This window comes from Moschus berezovskii, chromosome 8 (assembly GCF_049115385.1).
Source record: "Moschus berezovskii isolate FMDL1 chromosome 8, NW_MosBer_1.0, whole genome shotgun sequence".
Taxonomy (NCBI): Eukaryota; Metazoa; Chordata; class Mammalia; order Artiodactyla; family Moschidae; genus Moschus; species Moschus berezovskii.
Window position 1 is genome coordinate 62,742,231 of NC_142467.1, and position 20,714 is coordinate 62,762,944.

General features: G+C 36.9%; 1 protein-coding gene across 4 annotated transcripts in view; it reads right to left on the bottom strand.

The window, feature by feature from the left end:
• Positions 1-20,714, bottom strand: part of MYOT (myotilin) — a 68,997-nt gene that overhangs the window by 2,437 nt on the left and 45,846 nt on the right. For 2 of the 4 annotated variants that reach the window (XM_055429250.2, XM_055429249.2), the window contains exons 9-14: positions 12,572-13,138; positions 8,245-8,419; positions 7,329-7,433; positions 4,407-4,453; positions 3,065-3,197; positions 1,370-1,577 (exon numbers count right to left, since the gene is read on the bottom strand). In XM_055429250.2, coding sequence (XP_055285225.1) covers positions 1,370-1,577; positions 3,065-3,197; positions 4,407-4,453; positions 7,329-7,433; positions 8,245-8,419; positions 12,572-13,138 — 1,235 coding nt within the window. Of the gene's footprint in view, positions 1-1,369; positions 1,578-3,064; positions 3,198-4,406; positions 4,454-7,328; positions 7,434-8,244; positions 8,420-12,571; positions 13,139-15,688; positions 15,839-20,714 lie in introns of those variants that run through there. The other 2 variants (XM_088838648.1, XM_088838649.1) reach the window with 2 other exon arrangements.

The window sequence follows — 20,714 nt, forward strand, 5'->3', positions numbered from 1 at the left end:
TGTGTGTGGTATGTGTGTGTTTAAAATTCCCAGATTACTAGTTTTTCCCTTAGTCTGAGGTCCCTTATTATATCATAGAATAATCTTACAGCTTTTTCATTCATCTGGATAGAATACAAATTCAGGATTGCCCATCCTTTAACTTAATCAAGCTTTTATATAATAAACAGTGAATGATATCAAAATATCTCTGATGCAGTATATCTTAAGTCATTACAAATGTGATATATTTAAAGCAGTTAAATTGTAATATTTTAAAACAGGGCATTAATTTTATGAAAACTACTAAAAACAAGTTTGAGACATGAATTTTATTCTACTTTTTTTCTAAAGCAAGTCAGTATATTTTTGTCATAATTAAAGACTGCTGCTCCTGTGTCCCTTCAGTCGTGTCTGACTCTGTGCGACCCCATAGACAGCAGCCCACCAGGCTCCCCCATCCCTGGGATTCTCCAGGCAAGAACACTGAAGTGGGTTGCCATTTTCTTCTCCAATGTGTGAAAGTGAAAAGTGAAAGTGAAGTTGCTTAGTCGTGTCCGACTCTTCACGACCCCATGGACTGCAGCCTACCAGGCTCCTCCGTCCATGGGATTTTCCAGGGAAGAGTACTGGAGTGGGGTGCCATTGACTTCTCCGAATTAAAGACTAGTTTCTGGTAAAAAGTGCATAGCCTAAGGCTAAAAGTTAACAGTCTTCAATTTTAAACTATGTGTGATTATAACAACCTGTGAAAATGTGAAACAGATTGATTATTTTAGACTATGCTGCTACTGCTAAGTCACTTCAGTCGTGTCCGACTCTGTGCGACCCCATGGATGGCAGCCCACTAGGCTCTGCCATCCCTGGGATTCTCCAGGCAAGAACACTGGAGTGGGTTGCCATTTCCTTCTCCAACGTGTGAAAGTGAAGTTGCTCAGTCTTGTCCGACTAGTAGCGACCCCATGGACTGTAGCCCACCAGGCTCCTCTGTCCATGGGATTTTCTAGGCAAGAGTACTGGAGTGGCTTGCCATTGCCTTCTCCGATTTTAGACTATAGACCAGAAAAATATTAGTTTAAAATTTTTCATTTTAATGTTTAATCTACAAATACAGTTTGTCTAAAAATGTAACTAGAGTATACTACCTTCTGTGGTCTGTCTGAAATGTTACCTTATTTCTCTTCCAGAAAAGCTTTAGTGGTAGATCTGTCATTCTAGTTTCTTTGAGTTTCCCTCAACCTGTGCCCACTTTGGCTTTTATATAAAAATTGATGTTCTACTATATTCTGTAGTATAGACATTAACCTTAAATGTAAAGTCTTTTTCAACAGTTTATTTTTTGATTTGACATGTTTTTAAGGAGCTCTCTGGTATCTCTTTGAAAGCTTACCCAGGACATCCAGCTGCACAGTAAAGGTGGCTTCTCCTGCTCTGTTCTTGGCAACACATGCATAAGCCCCTGCATCTGAAGCTCTGACCACTTCAAAGATGAGTGAATGAAAACCCTTCTCAGACACTATCATTTTGTGAAAATCATCTGATTGAACTGGTCGTCCATTTAGATACCATGACACATCAGGAGCTGGTAGCCCACTCACCTAGAAAGGAAAATACAAGATGATAGAATTTTAAATTACAGATCACTGCAACCCCTTTGTCCATTTATGAATTTTAACAATTCGGTATCTGAGTGGGTTTGTGATTAAAAATGCAAAGTACAATCTTGAAAGATATTTTCTTTCAATAATTTTTAACAAAATAGTAAAAATGATTATCCTTGAAATATAGTATTTTCAGACTATCTCAAACAACATCTAGCTCTTTCATATACAACCTCCGGCTCCTTAAGATCTCTTAATTACTATATTAAGGACATTAATTTATGTTATATTGGTTTCCACAAGGAATATGGAAGTTATATGGATTTTCTGGCTAATGGAAAGTGCAAATGAAGTCCTGAAAGTGAAGTGAAAGTGAAGTTGCTCAGTCATGTCTGACTCTTTGCGATCCTGTGGACTGTAGCCCACCAGGCTCCTCCGTCTGTGGGATTCTCCAGGCAAGAATACTGGAGTTGGTTGCCATTTCGTTCTCCAGTCCTAGCCGAATGAAGTCCTAGAGGCACGTATATATGAATCTTGCTAATCTAATTAATAACCTTTCCAAAACGGAATGTTCTTGAGCTATAGTTCTGGTGTGTGAATGACATTTTGTTAAGTGTTTTCATATAAGCCTTAACAGTCAAATCTGTACACTGAATTTCACTCATAAGGATTCTGGAAAAATATTTTATGAAGAAGAAGTTCTCCAAAATGATGATAATAAAAATGTAGGCCTTTCTAATAAGTTATTTTAGCCTGAAGAATTCTTCTAGGCCAAGAGAGGGCAGGGCAGCTTGAATTTCTTGAAGAGGCATTTTACTTAGGAAATCCTATTGTTATGAAAGCTTCACTTATATAGGGTATTAGGTGTTTGGCACTATTGTAAGTACCTTATACCTATTTACTCAGTTTATCTTCAAATAGCTTTATGACATTGGTACAATTTTTATTCCCATTTTACAGGGGAAACAAAAGGGTAGTGATATTAAATGATTTGTCTCAGGTTACACAGCTGGAAAGTGGCAGGACCAGGATTCTAACCCAGGTAAACTTATGTATAGTGTTCTTATTCACTATACACACTACTTGGGCTTCCTTGATGGCTCAGATGGTAAAAAGTCTGCCTGCAATGCTGGAGACTCAGGTTCAGTCCCTGGGCCAGGAAGATCCCCTGGAGAAGGGAATGGCTACCCACTCCAGTATTCTTGCCTGGAGAATTCCATGGACAGAGGAACCTGGTGGGTTACAGTCCATCGGGTGGCAAAGAGTCGGACACGATTGAGTGACTAACACACACACATACATACATACTTGTCAGGCTGTGTAGAAAGCTGTGAAGAGGAGGAGACATTTTTCAAAACTTAGTATCCCATTGTTAATTTTTCTCCAATATTTTTGTATAGAAAGCTATGAAGAGGAGGAGACATTTTTCAAAACTTAGTATACCATTGTAATTTTTCTCCAATATTTTTGAACTGTTTTCTTACTTTGAAGTCCATCCTGCAGAATCTTCCTTCTTCAATTGACATGTTCTCTGGTACTTGAATGAAACGAGGTGGGTAAAATTTCTCCTGGATTGCATCCTGATCATTCACGTCTCCCCTTGAAGATGATCTGCTTCTACAAAAACATTTTAATAATCACTATGCAGAAGAACTGTCATTGCTCTTCCTTTCATGCAAATATAATTTAGCCATCACATTTGAAACCCCAGAGGCTATGCTGTTTGATCTGATAGTGTAGTAACAATGGAGAAGGCTGCAGAACTGTATTTATCTGTGGCATATTTGATGACTATTAGAAATGGTAGCAATTTGGAGAAGGAAATGGCAACCCACTCCAGTGTTCTTGCCTGGAGAATCCCAGGGATGGGGGAGCCTGGTGGGCTTCCGTCTATGGGGTCACACAGAGTCGGACACGACTGAAGTGACTTAGCAGCAGCAGCAATTTAGAAACATCTGGTACAAATGATACATCTTTGTTTCTTTTTTTTCAGTGCCATGAATTGATGAAGAAACTAATCTATTAAAATGCACGGACAATTCTAGTCACATGCAAAGATTGTATAATTAGGATTGGGTTTTCATTATGAGAAGGTTTAGTATGGAAATATGGTCCTGATTTATTTGACTAAGACATTTAAAAAATGTCTCAGTTGTGATAATTAACAGATAAAATTTTTTATTGTCATCTTGGACGTTAGAAAATTCACATTGTTTTTCTCTATTGGTTCCTAAGCAGTATAAACATTATTTTCTTTTTTATAGTCATACTTTTTTTGTGTGTGTTAGTCACTCAGTCGTGTCTGACTCTGTGACCCCATGGACTGTAGCTCGCCTGTCTCCTCTGTCCATGGGATTCTCCAGGCAAGAATACTGGGATGGATTGCCATTCCCTTTTCCAGGGGATCTTCCCAACCCAGGGATTGAACTTGGGTCTCGCACTGTGGGCAGTTTCTTTACCATCTAAGCATAGTTAATTTACAGTGTTGTGTTAGCTTCAGGTATATAGCAAAGTGATTCAGCTATATACAGATATATCTTTTTCAGATTCTTTTCCATTATAGATTATTACAGGACATTGAATATAGTTCCCTATGCTGTACAATAGGTCCTTTTTGTTTATCTATTTTGTACCTAGAAGTGTGTATGTGTTATCCTAAACTCCTAATTTATCCGCCCACCAACCCGCTATTCCCTCTGGTGACACTTTTTTTATAAAAGGTTTGTAAGAAACTTGAGGATTTTGTAAATATTACATTTAAAAAAATATGAACACATTTTAGGTAGCAAAATACATACTTCTTTAAAATTAAAAACATTTTTTTACCTTACTTGTGATGTAGGAACTTGCAGTCGTGCATGTTCTATATTGTGCTGTTTGAAATTAAAACAAAGTGATAATGTTAACATGCCACTGTTAGCTTTAAATTAAGCAGAATTTAGTAGTTGTAGTTGACAGGAACATTTCTGTTGTGGTTGTGTTTGTATTGTTATAGATAGTTCTATATATTTAGCTGTTAGGCATTTAAAATATGGTATACTAACCTTCTAGTATTCTAGCAAGAAATCTATAGAATTAAGACTATTCAGTAGATATGGTTTATGAAAATTAACTAAACTTTGAATTGATGGTGGTTCATTTTTCAAATGACTATTTTTTATGTCAAAGGATGATGAATCCCCCTGATGTATTTGAAATGGGAGCACATAGTACAGACTGTCCTTTGGTAAAACAGTAATAGTCATGAAGTCACTTGTGTTTGCAGCAGATAACAGGGTATTATGCCTACTACTCATAAGTGGCACCAACAGCAATAAACATGTATTAGACTGGAAAATACTTTTCTTTTTAGCTCAGGGCACAAAATCTTGATGGACACTCTGGAAGCTATGTGTAGAGCTATGAATAGCTTTTGGAAAACAATTTTACTTCTTGCTTAATAAGGACGTATTTAATTTAAGCAACCATCTTTTAGGATTTATATCTGAGCACTAGAAAGTTATTCATATTTGAGGATGAAATCAGGAATTGATGAATATTATAATTAATTGGTAAGATATTGTATACCTGTTTCTTATATTTCATTGTGCTTGGTATAGTGAGAGATACAAAGAAGTAGAAAATATAATCCTTACCTGGACATATGAAAAACATCTGTATACCAACATAGCAAATAAATACAGATAATTTATTTTGGGATGAACTTTAATTTTGTTTGTATTTTGTCATTCTAAAACAAAATTCTTATAACTGTAATAATTGTTGGTGAGGCTTAGAGTTTCTCTAAGCAAAATGTCAAAAGAACAATCAGTGTGGCAGAAACCAACACAATATTGTAAAGCAATTCTCCTTCAATTAAAAATAAAATATTAAAAAGAGCAATCAATGAATTTTTTGGTTAAAAAATCCATTTAAAATCATAATATCCAAATTAAGTTTTTTACTTTTTCCTATAGTGGTTTGAATATATATATAGATTTGTATTCATAGGTATGATATTTTTGGGTATATGTATTACACTGGCCAAAAAGTTCATTTGGGGTTTTCCATAACATCTTAGGGAAAACCCAAAAGAACTTTTTGGCCAGCCCAATAGGTTGATGACATTTTGTATTATTTAAGTAGACTATTTGAAGTGTAAGATTTTTCTTTTCTGATTTCATAACATATTTTGCTGCTATCTCTTTTCTTGGTACTATCATCTTCATTTTAAAGTTTTTGAAGAACTAATGAGAAAAACAATACATCCTCGCCCTTGAAATCATACATTGAATTTGTAAGATAAACCATCACCAATATAATGTTACTTTGAGTTATTTCTTCTTATAGATATATATTTATGTCTTATTCTTGCTTTAATCTCCTATTCCAACTCCAGAGCCTAACACACAGTAGACGGTTCATATAAATTAGTTGAATAAACGAGCATGTGAACTGTTTAGTAGCTAGGAGAGATTTAAGTTCTATTTTCAGGTTCTTGTTACTTGCTATGCTAGATGGACCCCACTCTGTCCTTTTTAGTAGATCTAGTCACATTTGGTGAAAAAGTGAAAGTGTTAGTTACTCAGTACTGTCTGACTCTTTGTGACCCCATGGACTGTAACCCACCAGGCTCCTCTGTCCATGGAATTCTCCAGGCAAGAATACTAGAATGGGTAGCCATTCCCTTCTCCAGGAGATCATCCTGATCTAGGGATTGAACCTGGATCTCCTGCATGAATAGTCTACCTGCAATGTGGGAGATCAGGGGTTCAATCCCTGAGTTGGGAAGATCCCCTGGAGAAGGGAATGGCTACCCACTCCAGTGTTCTTGCCTGGAGAATTCCATGGACAAAGGAGCCTGGTGGGCTACAGTCTGTAGGGTCACAAAGAGTGGGACACAATTGAGTGATTAACACACAGTCACATTTAATGGAAACAATCTTATTTTCCTCTTATATTTTGGAATGATGCTTTTGGGGAGGTTGGAATTCTTGAATGCCTGATTTCATCCCTTTTGCTCCCAGTTTTTGTGGACTTTTTAGGAAGGACTAAGAGATAACTACAGAAGGAAGACAGGAAACATAGCTGTTCATTCTGCCTCTCCAGCAGTATGCTTCTCTTTGAGGTTAACTTGTTGAAATATAATTGGTCAGGAACATGCCTGTGGAATATTCACTTTATTTTCTCCATAAAGTTAATCCCTTCTTATAAAGGATGGTTTTGTTAATCCTGGAGCCATTATTTATAAGGTTTTTGTTGTCTGTTTTGTTTTAATAAGCATTTCAAAATACATGGAACATGTCAAAGGAATTAGATGTTTCATGAGTACACGAGTTTATTTTAAAACTTTGAAATGATAAACAGCTTATGAGAAAAGGTTGCAATTACTTTCTTTAGAGTTTTAACTTCCGTCCTGTTAAAGAATTACAACTCATAAATTTTCTGTCCATGTAGACATTGTAGGGAGAGTCCTAGGTCTAACTGACCCCTAAATGTACAGATGAAAAGTGACACCATTAGCCTTCTGATGTTTTGACTTTGTAACATTTCATAAGCAGATGTTAGAACCACCAGAAAATAGGGTTAAGTTAAAAATTCTTGTGTATGTATTCAACCAGTCATGGCCTGTCCTTTTTTATATATAATGCAGCATGGAAGTAATTGACTTTTGCTTCAAATGCTAGTTATAAATATTTAGAAAAGCATACCTCTATAAATCACATGAAAGAAAAGCGCTCCAGTTAGATAAAGATTAGTTTAATGTACCTGGGCTGAATCTTGTGCCTCACTGTCATTTTGACCTTGAAACACGGCAGCTGCATTCTGTGGTCCTAGCAATCTGCGAGCCATCTTTTCCTCATATGTTAGCCGCTTTAAAGAAAGAATCATAAAGGAGATAGTAATGAGATTTAATAAAAGTTGTTTATATGACTTTACCTTAAAACCACCAAGAATTATAACAAAGAAATATAATTATGGCTATTGAATGATAGATACTGTATTTTTAAGAAAGCATTTTCTTTCATTCAGAGTGTTTCCACTTCTTTCATCTGTAAATATTCATCTCTGTTTTCTTTTTTCTCCTAGGAAAGACAAGCTTTGTTGTTGTTCAGTTGCTAAGTCATGTCTGATGCTTTGTGATACCATGAACTACAGCACACCAGGCTTCTCTGTCCTTCACTATCTTCCTGAGTTTACTCAAACTCATGTGTTTTTTTTCTTTCTTTCAAAAAGCCTGAACAAATTTTTTTGGCCAATCCAATAGTGGATTAAAGGCACATAGCAGTACTGTTTAAGATATCAGTGACTAATAATACAATGTGCAAAATAAGAATTGTAGCTGTTTTCCATCAATAGTATATACCAAAGTACATGAAGAAGTCAGGTTGACAGTATTTCCCATTAGTTATTTGGTCATCAGACATTTTTATGGAAGGACAACGCTTAAAACAAAATTTGAATTTTTTTTTTTTCCATTTGCTTCATTCTTTCACTACTGAACTCCTAGAAGGGATTTCATGCAGAGAAATACAGAATAGGATCCAAATATTCCCTCTTTTTAGATAATCCTATCCCTTGCTGATTATACGGACATAGCTCTTTGAGACAGAAACAACTTTCTTACTGAGATTAGATTTTATAGTTCTATTGTCTTTTTATACAAAATAGGCGTCTTGCTTACTTGGTTTCCATTGTGAAGAAGGCTGTCCTTGCATTTTAACTTTCTCTCCAAATCTTGAATAAGAGCTTCTTTTGATCCTTGTATTTCATGGTCAGGAGTCCTCGGTGTGAGCTTAGTATTTGCATTTTGGGATGACTTAACATTTACAGGTTGGCTTACTGAGGGTTGTTGATAGCTTTAAAAAGAAAAAAAAGATTTTTAAAAAAGAAGATCTTTAAGAAGTGGTAAAATAGAATTGGCATCTTTTTGTCAGTCACCTTTAGGTAGGTTGAATTTACCACTTTGTATTGCTGGTGTTATTAAAATACCAATTGCCTTACTAACAGTCAAGAAGAATTTTATAGGAATGGTTACTAGCTGTTTTTCTTTTCTTTTTGTCTTTGCAAATGAAAATTAAGTAGCAAGAGAAGCAATTTAGATTAGACATAAGAAGAATGTTTTTCCCTGAAGATCTTCCCTAAAGAAGTAAGAGTGAGTCCGGTAAGTGGCAATGTGAGGGTTCTTCCAATATTCCAGTTGAATTTCCTAAGTTTGATTTATGGTTGGATAGTAAGCATTAGCGTACTGGAGCTGACTCATATGGGCTAAGAGAATGATTTTTAGTGTCTCTTCCCAACTCACTGTGATCTCATGTTGAAAGTCTGAAATTGATTGGTGGGAGTACATACACTAGGGAAATTGGTTAGTACCACAATTACCACCTTCCTCCAGAGCTGATTGTTAAACATTTACCGGCATGACTACTGGTGTTCAATGAATATTCTCTTGCTTTGAATTGAATTTACAGTTTATATAATCTCTGGCTTTAATTTCTGCTGCTACTGCTGCTAAGTCACTTCAGTCGTGTCCGACTCTGTGTGACCCCACAGACAGAAGCCCACCAGGCTCCCCCGTCCTTGGGATTCTCCAGGCAAGAACACTGGAGTGGGTTGCCATTTCCTTTTCCACTTTAATTTCTACTTCTTATTAATTTCATATTCTAGATAATCCAAGTATGGCACTACATAACAACTTCTAAAGTAATAGTTTCTTTAATGTTGCTAAAGTGATTTTTAGAGAAAGAGATGATTAGAGGAGGAAGGAGAAAGAAATGTAAACTGAGAAAAAAGGGGGGTCTGGAAAAAAACAAGTTTGAATGGCATTTGAAGAGCTTGGTTTAAATCCTTATTTCAAATTCCAATCCTAAATTTTATTCTAAGATGTCCTTGCACCTCTCAGAGTTTCCCTGCTGATTCTGATAGAGGGCACGGGTGGTGTTTAGGGAGTCCTGTATTTTTAGATCTGTTAGGTAGCTCATGCTTTTAACAGGGTTTATTCATATTTTACCTAGTTTATTTACTTAGGGCGCTGCTGGTGCTAGCTTATACCCGTTTAGTGTAATAGATATTATATTATGTGGGAAAATGGGCCACTGCCCTCTGAATATTTTGCCATTATCATAATAAGCATTTTCCAGATATCCAGATGAGGAAGTCTTGGTCCGTTCTCTGATATGTTCGTGTTCAAAAATTCTCAAGGATCATTAAAAGAACTTGTCAGCTAAGGGGAAATATATTTCCTCTGAGTGGAGCCAGAGTTTTAATTTTTGCAGACTTTGGGGACTTCGTTAGTAATCTCTAGATTGTAAATATACTGAGGGAAAAAAGATGTTTTATTACTCACTGTTGTGTTATTTATATCTACTAACCTGAGGCTTTCAAAATAGTGAGGCGATACTATTAATTCAATGAATGAATATTTTTCATTGTATTCAACATACTCTATTGAAAGTTGAATATGTATGTTTTCCCTTGTTGTATTCCAGATATTCAGGATTGCCTATATCAATCCTCAACTAAAGTCTGATTTGTTCAGTGAAGTAAATAGCCAAACAAAGTGTTTAAATAATTAATAAGGTGGTTTTGTTCTAAGATTGAATTCCCAGGTCAAAGTGTTAAAAATTCCCTTGGTTTTATAGATCTATTTCTTCAAATGTATGAAGTTAGAATAGTCTGCCTGTTTTGTTTTTTGTTTTTTGAGCTAGCCTACCATTTTTTAAAAAGTTACATGTGTTTGGTAAAGTGAGTTAGCATTAAATAATAATTTTGTCATGCTGTCATATTATAGTGTAATATGTCTGTGAAATCCTAAAGTACTGGTAAAACCAAGGCTGAGAGTTACTTATATGTATTTATGTAACTTCAGTCACTTTGTTCACTGAATAACTGCATTATTACCTTTTTATATGGTTTAAGGGTTAGGACTTGCTATCTGTTCATAATTAGAAACTAACGTTATACTTGCACAGTGCTTTATAGGATTTTCTCCCCCTAACATTAATCACCCAAATCCTTACTTTTGTTATAGATCAACATACTGAATCACCTAGCAGGTAAGGTAGTCATGCTGAATGTCACACAGCAAGCTTTTTGAAAGGAGTACTTAAAGAGTTCCTCTAAATTTCCAGTCTGTTCGTTCGAGCAGATGTATGAAACGTTTGCTTAAGGGTTACTGATGAAAAGCTAACTAAAGCTTTCAAACTTCTCTAGGTAAGAATCCAAGGAATTATTTTAGAAGACAGGGCAAACTTAAGCTCAACATAACAATGAGGGAGTTGTGCACAAATGTTCAAAGGGCCAGAGCTTTCCACCCTGTACAGCTGGACACTGAATGGGTATCAAGTGGCTGTGGGAAGATTAAAAGAGTTATCTATGATTGCTGAAAATGGAACAGCTAAAGCTGGATCTTTGATCTCTAGTTTGGGGTCCTTCTATGCTTTATTTCTCATCCTCCCCATTTCATCCTTTTTTCCTCTGTTTAGTTCTATGCACGGAACTAAGTACATGGTCATGGCTCACTAGTATTTATTTGATGGCCTTCTTTTCTGGACAGGAATTTGGAATAGGATTAAAGACTTTACTGAGAAGGATATAGTAGTCAGAAAAGGTTATTTTAGATTTAAATATGCTTATACAGGAAATTTAGAAATAATTGAAAGCTAGATGGGAAAAGATTATCTGGGTAAAATGTAACTAAGAAAAATCTACAATGTGTGATAATGAGTATAATGGGAATTTGGGATGGAAGAGGAGGAGAGGGCTCTTAATTCCTGAAGGCATGTTTTAAAATTATTCGGCCAAACCTGTGAGACTGCCTTTTTGTAGGTAAAAATTTTTATCAGCCATTTCAGATGTTTCTACCTAGTATCTGCAGGATTCTAACAGATGTGTTTGGCTTTCTTGGTTTTTATTTTTAAAAATATTGAAAAATTTTCTTTGCAAGTTGATTTGCTATGGTTAGACCACTAACAATTGGAATCTCTTGGAAAATTAGCCTCTAGAGAAAATGGAGAGAAATTAGCAAGAATTTCAGCATATCTGTTGATAAGCCTATAACCAACAAAACAGTTTTTCAGATGCCTCTGATTTAATTCTCTTGACGTTTTAGCCAGCAGAGGAATAGGAAAACTGATAGCCCAAAGTTTGCATAAGCACAAAGTATTTAGTTCATGTTTTAAAAAAAGCACAACCACTATGTCCTTCTTCATATCAGTTTCTCCTCGGACAGTTTCAGGGCTGTGGAAATAGTACATGCTTGCATAAGTCTCCAGGTATTCTTCCCTGTATTTAGATTGGTCTGACCAGTTGGAACAAAGTGTGGTTTTAATGATCTTCGAAACTTTAAGGTCATGAACCTTTATCTATACAAGCCTTTTTTTCTGATCATCGGGAGAATTCACATACTTTAGTGTCTGGATCTCATATTTTCTTTTCAGCCAAGTGGATATTCAGGATCAGAGGGGAAGACGGATAGTAAGAAAAGACTAAAACTGAGAAGAAACTTAATAGCCTCTGCTTACGTGAGAGGAAATCCTATCTGAAGAAGAGCAGACAGGTGTTCACCTCAGCTAAGCTTAGAACCAGAGTGATCAAATTTACAGCATGAGGAGCTTAAAGCTGGGGAAATAGTTCACTGTTCTTGGGTATGTTAGAAATCTTTTTTTGAAGATGGAAAATAATAGGTAAGTAATTGTATAATATGAAGTAATAGGTGATTTGGGTTTAACTCAACCTGGACACTGGAGAATGGATCAGATGACTTATTGCCAGTACCCTGGTTCGAGGTGTTCCAGGAGAAATATGGAATGAGACCATGAGGTCACATTGACTTTTTAGATAGTGAAGAATGACGTACATAACCCATCCCCCTTCTCGCCCAAATACTAGCACCCAGGATTCACAGTTATATCTAACTATGTCTCTCTCTCTCTTTTTCTATATATATATGTGTGTGTGTGTGTGTGTGTGTATATATATATATATTTTTTTTTTCTTTTAAGCTCACTTACTTGGAGTCCACCATGGAAGGGATTTTACTGCTGCTGTAATCAGGCTGTGATGGTAATATGGAGCTGAGGAAGCTGGCTGGAGACTGGTTATAAGTAGCTGTAACCCTTTGGCCTGGGTTGGAGCCAGCAAGCTGCTGAGGAGAAGCAGGGAAAGCAGAGGAGGACATAGTGATGTGAGAGCTCACTGTTGAGGAGGCAGAATATCTTTGCTCTGTGCACTGGCGGGGTTGGATGGTAATGGAAGACTGTTTGGTCTGGCTAGAGTAGCTGGAGATTTCCGGTCCGGGAGGCTGAAGTCTGGAGCCACATGGATTTTGGGATTGGATGAAGTGTTTTGGACGTTCGTAGTTAAACATGTTTAGCTGGTTTATGGAAGTTGAAGGCAACTTATTATTGTAATGACTTGCTCCTGAAGGGGTGGGGTCCTGAATCTGGGTCTGCAAGCCTGGAATTACAGAAGGTTGCAGTGAATCAGAAGCGACCTTGGTCTGTGCCTCCTTGTTGAGATCCTGGGAATACAGTGCTCCTGGCTTTGATGGAGTGGCCTTCTCTTGAAGAATATTGTTCCTTCAAAAGAAGAAAGTGATTCAGTTACAGTATTTGCATAAAAATTGTACTGTTTAAGATCTTTAGGAGTTTATGTGCTTTTTTTTTCCCTTAATGCTTATGTGCTTTCAAAGTCATCTCAAGGTGGAACTTTTCTGGCTTATAGACTTTCCATTCCTTTATACATTGTCTTTGCACAAATGACTTCCACTTGAGAATAAGAAAAAATAATTCATTAGTGTTTGTTTGCCTCTGGGTGATTCTTCAAGCACACCTGGGGGCTTCAAGATGTAGGAAAATTTTTGATTTTGAGTTCGCCAAGTGTTTGTTTATGAAAAGAAAATTTGTGATGTTGCTCAGTGTGATAATTTTATTTCATATTTAGCTTTTGACCAAAGCCTGCAGTTTCATTAGCCACAGAGAGTTACTGATTTTAAATTATTAGCAGTTAAATATATTAGCTTCTATTCAGTTTGAATTCTTCCCATTGCTCATCAATACCAATGGACAGCTCTTCTGATGCACCATTAATTCATGCCTTGGTGATCTGTGATGAATGACGTGGTGAATCAAGGCGAGCAGTGTGCTTCTTTTCTAAAGAACATTACTGTCCATATTTGCTCCTTCATCCTCTTACAATTTCACAAAGTAGAGCAAACATCTGTACTTCACTGTTGTCAACGATGAGTGGATTTCGTTTTACCTTATAATTCACTGCCTCTTTTTCTCCCCTTGATTCCCAATTGACCATAGTAGCAAACTAGATGATAATTAAGGAGTGACTGCATTCATGTATCTCTCTGTATGTATATAAGTTACTGTATTCCAGAACCCTTTGTAGTTTTGTTATTTTTTTATTTTTTTATCTAGTTATTGGTCTTGCTGTTCTCTTAATTATTTGGTTTCACTTTAAATTATTTTTGTGTTTAGTATGTATTTTAGAGTAAATTTTGAAATTGCTTTCATTCCTGTATTATTTTTTCTTTTGAAATGGCAAACAGGATGTACAGAAGGAAGTAAGGCAGCTTTGAAGCTAGCCTATACTTTTCCAAGAAAAGATGGTTGCCATTTCTCTTACTTAACTCTGCATTGGCACTCCTGACTTTTGACAGTAGGCCCCCATTTTTCCTTTGATGAATCATTTGCCACTAAAATCAGCCTCAAAGAAATATTTTCACCTGATTTTTTCCATTAGTATGGCAAATCTGGGAAGGACTATATATATAACTTTACACAAAAAGACTAGCCCCATAAATTGTTTTAACTTTGATTCTGTCTTTATTCAAAATATCAAGTAATTTAGTTCAGAATATGCTTAGTTTCCTTCATATAGTATAAACCAACACTGAGGTAATGATAAATCAAACTTTTAGCTAGTAAAATTAACCAAATTGTCATCATTGAATCATAGTCTTATGATTATTTAATGTCCTCTCTTGAATAAAGCATCATTTTTAATGAAAAATTTCTAAACCCATCAACTTGATTCTCAGGTTGTATGTATAGTTTGGAATTAAACAGTTTTAGGAAAGAACAAAAATGCAACTAAAGAAGAGAAAGATTCTATTGAAAAAAGACACTTAAAAAGTCATACATTTCTTAATTTTGAGTTTATGAACACAATCACGTTCAACTAGGGTGCATTTTAGCAATTAACTATATTAAGCCTTGAAATTACTGGAGAAAAACATCCAAAAGGAGGCTTTAATTAGATACTCTTAAAAAAAGAGACTATTTCAAGGCAAGTCGTTTTATACTATGGGTTTACTCCATTGCAGAATTGAATCCAGTGTTTGATTTTAAATTCCTTTTTGGGTCATTCAGATTAATTTCAAATAGCAAGGAATAAATTGTTAAACAAATAACCAGTAGATATTTTCCAGAGAGTTCCCTGTTTTTCTTTACATGTATTTTTAGAATGTCAACTGTCTTGTACATTTTGATATCAGCTTACATAGTTAACAATTACTTTTTATTTTTTAAAAATTCAATTAAAAATATGTTCTTTGCAACATTTCATTTTCATGTCTGAAGAAAATTTTGTACAGATGTTCATGCAGATAACGCCAGAAGGTTTTTCTTCGTGTTTGTAGTTACTGTTCAACAATCAGTTCTATAATCCTTCTGTTTTATGACAGTATCATTTTATTTCAAATAATGTTAAATAAATTTCAGAGATTTTATGAATAAAGTTCTATTAACTCTCCTGTTTAGAAAAATCTTAACTTTCCCCCCTATCTCTAATATACCACAAACTTAAATAGGAAACTGAGGATATTTTGAATCTTTACAACATTGTACAGTTACAGTTAGGCCAGGTGTTCTTTTTTCAAAGAAAACTGATGATTGAAAAATAATGACACACAACTATCTTTCCTTCTACCTTTTTTAATGCCTTACAGTTTCAGTGGAATGAGCAGATCTCATTCTTTTCAAATCTTTGTATAGTGCTATTATGATCTTGTGGCTTTTGAACTTTTATTTGAAGATCATCTTTTATATACTGTTCTGATTTGGACAAAAAACAAAAACAAAACCCAAAACTGAAGCAGGAATAAAGAAGGGACTTACCCGAGTTCCAGAGAGTGCCAGCTGGGTTAAACCTACTACTAAAGGGAAGGAAGAGGCATCCCCTTCCCTCGCAGACTAATCTAGTGGCTCTGTGCTTAGTATTATAGCACCACTGACTTTTATCAGCTGCCAAGCAGTGACATCTGATGTGCTTGCCTGTCCATCTACCTATGCTGGCATGTCAAAGTAAGAGTCCATGATCTAAACAATATCTCAGATGTCTTAGTGATATTTAAGGAGTGGGATTACATGAGCTTCTCTTGCAAGTCTCTTTATTTTAGATGTGAACTTTGACTAGGAGCTTTAGCAAGCTCATGTAGGGGGGACAGCAAAGAACTGAGAAATGGGAAAAAGTGTAGAGAAAACTCATTTGCTTTTTTTGTGATGGGAGCTTTGATCTTCCTTGTTGAAAAAAGGACTGAAAGGGAAATAGTATTCTAAGACTGACATTCTGACTACTAAGACTTCTCCAGAAATAAGACCACTGATGAATGGGCTTCAGATTGATTTCTGTTAGATAGCTATTCATCGGAAGACCTCTTTTTTTCCTCTCTTGCCAAATGGAAGGAGGGGTGGAGTGGGATTCAAGCAGTTTGTTTCAAGAGAGGGAGTGTGTCTAGGCAAAGGCAAGAGAGCAGAATGATGGTGCCATATCACTGGGAAGGTGGGGAAGTGGAAAAACACGATTTGGTCTGTATAGAAAGTTCTCTGAATCTGTATGGCATACAGATCCTTGATCTTATACGTTTATTGACCTTATACCCTTATACTTTTATTCTAAAAGAGTTGAAACACTTAAGAAATTGTCTATCAAGCAGTGTTTACAATTAAGTCTCTGTCCTGTAGCTCTCTTTATCTCCCTTAATCCTTTAGTTCAGTTCAGTCGCTCAGTCGTGTCCGACTCTCCACGACCCCATGAATCACAGCATGCCAGGCCTCCCTGTCCATCACCAACTCCCAGAGTTCACTCAAACTCACCTCCATCACGTCGGTGATTCCATCCAGCCATCTCATTCTCTGTCGTCCCCTTCTCCGCCTGCCCTCAATCCCTACCAGCATCAGAGTCTTTTCCAGTGAGTCAACTCTTTGCATGAGGTGGCCAAAGTATTGGAGTTTCATCAGTCCTTCCAATGAACACCCAGGATTGATCTCCTTTAGAATGGACTGGTTGGATCTCCTTGCAGTCCAAGGGACTCTCAAGAGTCTTCTCCAACACCACAGTTCAAAAGCATCAATTCTTCGGAGCTCAGCTTTCTTCACAGTCCAACTCTCACATCCATACATGACCACGGGAAAAACCATAGCCTTGACTAGACAGACCTTGGTTGGCAAAGTAATGTCTCTGCTTTTTAATATGCTGTCTAGTTTGGTCATAAGTTTCCTTCCAAGGAGTAAGCGTCTTTTAATTTCATGGCTGCAGTTACCATCTGCAGTGATTTTGCAGCCCCCCAAAATAAAGTCTGACCCTGTTTCCACTGTTTCCTCATCTATTTCCCATGAAGTGATGGGACCAGATGCCATGATCTTAGTTTTCTGAATGTTGAGCTTTAAGCCAACTTTTTCACTCTCCTCTTTCACTTTCATCAAGAGGCTTTTTAGTTCCTCTTCACTTTCTGCCATAAGGGTAGTGTCATCTGCATATCTGAGGTTATTGATATTTCTCCCGGCAATCTTGATTCCAGCTTGTGCTTCTTCCAGCCCAGCATTCCTCATGATGTGCTCTGCATATAAGTTAAATAAGCAAGGTGACAATATACAGCCTTGATGTACTCCTTTTCCTATTTGGAACCAGTCTGTTGTTCCATGTCCAGTTCTAACTGTTGCTTCCTGACATATAAGTTTCTCAAGAGGCAGGTCAGGTGGTCTGGTATGCCTATCTTTTCAGAATTTTCCACAGTTTATTGTGATCCACACAGTCAAAGGCTTTGGCATAGTCAATAAAGCAGTAATAGATGTTTTTCTGGAACTTTCTTGCTTTTTCCATGATCCAGCAGATGTTGGCAATTTGATCTCTGGTTCCTCTGCCTTTTCTAAAACCAGCTTGAACATCTGGAAGTTCACGGTTCATGTATTGCTGAAGCCTGGCTTGGAGAATTTTGAGTATGACTTTACTAACGTGTGAGATGAGTGCAATTGTGCAGTAGTTTGAGCGTTCTTTGGCATTGCCTTTCTTTGGGATTGGAATGAAAACTGACCTTTTCCAGTCCTGTGGCCACTTATGAGTTTTCCAAATTTGCTGGCATATTGAGTGCAACACTTTCACAGCATCATCTTTCAGGATTTGAAATAGCTCAATTGGAATTCCATCACGTCCCCTACCTTTGTTCGTAGTGTTGCTTCCTAAGGCCCACTTGACTTCACATTCCAGGATGTCTGGCTCTAGGTGAGTGATGACAACATCGTGATTATCTTGGTTGTGAAGATCTTTTTTGTACAGTTCTGTGTATTCTTGCCACCTCTTCTTAATATCTTCTGCTTCTGTTAGGTCCATACCATTTCTGTCCTTTATCGAGCCCATTTTTGCATGAAATGTTCCCTTGGAATCTCTAATTTTCTTGAAGATATCTCTAGTCTTTCCTTTTCTATTGTTTTCCTCTGTTTCTTTGCATTGATCACTGAGGAAGCCTTTCTTATTTCTCCTTGCTATTCTTTGGAACTCTGCATTCAGATGCTTATATCTTTCCTTTTCTCCTTTGCTTTTTGCTTCTCTTCTTTTCACAGCTATTTGTAAGGCCTCCTCAGACAGCCATTTTGCTTTTTTGCATTTCTTTTCCATGGGGATGGTCTTGATCCCTGTCTCCTGTACAGTGTCATGAACCTCCATCCATAGTTCATCAGGCACTCTATTAGATCTAGTTCCTTAAATCTATTTCTTACTTCCACTGTATAATCATAAGGGATTTGATTTAGGTCATATCTGAATGGTCTAGTGGTTTTCCCTTCTTTCTTCAATTTAAGTCTGAATTTGGCAATAAGGAGTTCATGATCTGAGCCACAGTCAGCTCCTGGTCTTGTTTTTGCTAACTGTATAGAGCTTCTCCATCTTTGGCTGCAAAGAATATAATCAATCTGATTTTGATGTTGACCATCTGGTGATGTCCATGTGTAGAGTCTTTTCTTGTGTTGTTGGAAGAGGGTGTTTGCTATGACCAGTGTGTTCTCTTGGCAAAACTCTATTAGCCTTTGTCCTGCTTCATTCCGTGCTCCAAGGCCAAATTTGCCTGTTATTGCAGGTGTTTCTTGACTTCCTACTTTTGCATTCCAGTCCCCTATAATGAAAAGGACATCTTTTTTGGGTGACAGAATGTGGTCCGCTGGAGAAGGGAATGGCAAACCACTTCAGTATTCTTGCTTTGAGAACCCCATGAACAGTATGAGAAGTCAAAATGATAGGATACTGATGAGGAACTCCCCAGGTCAGTAGGTGCCCAATGTGCTAGTGGAGATCAGTGGAGAAATAACTCCAGAAAGAATGAAGGGATAGAGCCAAAGCAAAAACAATACCCAGTTGTGGATGTGACTGGTGATAGAAGCAAAGTCTGATGCTGTAAAGAGCAATATTGCATAGCAACCTGGAATGTTAGGTCCATGATCAAGGCAGATGGAAGTGGTCAAACAGGAGATGGCAAGAGTGAACGTTGACATTCTAGGAATCAGTGAACTAAAATGGACTGGAATGGGTGAATTTAGCTCAGATGACCATTATATCTACTACTGTGGGCAGGAATCCCTTAGAAGAGGAGTAGCCATCATGGTCAACAGAAGAGTCCAAAATGCAGTACTTGGATGCAATCTCAAAAACGACAGAATGATGTCTGTTTGTTTCCAAGGCAAATCATTCAATATTACAGTGATCCAAGCCTATGCCCCCACCAGTAATACTGAAGAAGCCGAAGTTGAACGGTTCTCTGAAGACCTACAAGACCTTTTAGAACTAACACCCTTACTCTTTATAGTTACACAATTTCCTTTCTCTTTTCACCAAGGAGACCATCTTAGCCTTTTATGTTTTCATTTGTGTGTGTGTGTGCAGAGAAGTATATAATTAGGAAGAAAGCTTCAGATCGACAAGAGGTGGTAGAGAGGGGTAGGTGACATGAGGATCAGGCTAATCGATTGGAATTATCCATATTTAGTGGCTTTAGCTTTGGTATGGTTCTATTGTTTAAAACATAATTATTTATTCCCCTTCCTCATGGTCTAAGAAAAGGCCCTGATGCTGGAAAGGATTGAGGGCAAGAGGAGAAGGGACAACAGAAGAAGAGATATTTGGATGGCATCACTGATTCAATGGACATGAGTTTGAGCAAGCTCCGGGAGATGGTGATGGACAGGGAAGCCTGGTGTGTTGCAGTCCATGGGGTCACAAAGCGTCAGACATGATTGAGTGACTGAACAACAACCCTCATGGATACTCCAGCCGTGATGTAATTGCCATGCACATCAGGGTCAACAAACAGATAATTGAGCACAAAGGAGCCACTTAAAATTCTTCATAGCTGACCATGTAGGTGTACCTTCCTTTGGTGTTCAGAGAAAGTTTGGTGACTGCTACCTTAGTAGAAAAAGCATTACTTAGTAGAAAAAGCATGCTGGACTTGATGAATAGGCATTTGCTTACTTATTTTAAGGAGTCTGATTGTAAGTCTTATTATAAGGAATCACCCAAAATATTTCTCCACTTCTGCTCACTGATATTTCAGTTTACATTAATATGGGCAAAGCTTTCAATCCAAATTAGACTTAAAATGTAAGTGCAAGTGACAATAAAAATAACAAGAATAACAGGCACATATAGCTTTTAGTTTGCACAAGACCCTATTCTAGGCACTTTAAATGTGATATATATGACTGATACTTGATTCTCCCCAAGAACAGAGTTTGATTGAGATATGCCCTCCCAGCCAAGCGTGGTAGATGCCCAGGACAAACTTAAATCCCCAATTTTGCCAAGGGCAGATTCTATATGTTCCATAGTTGAGGAAGAATTTTAGTTTTTATTTATTCTTTATCATTTACACTTTTC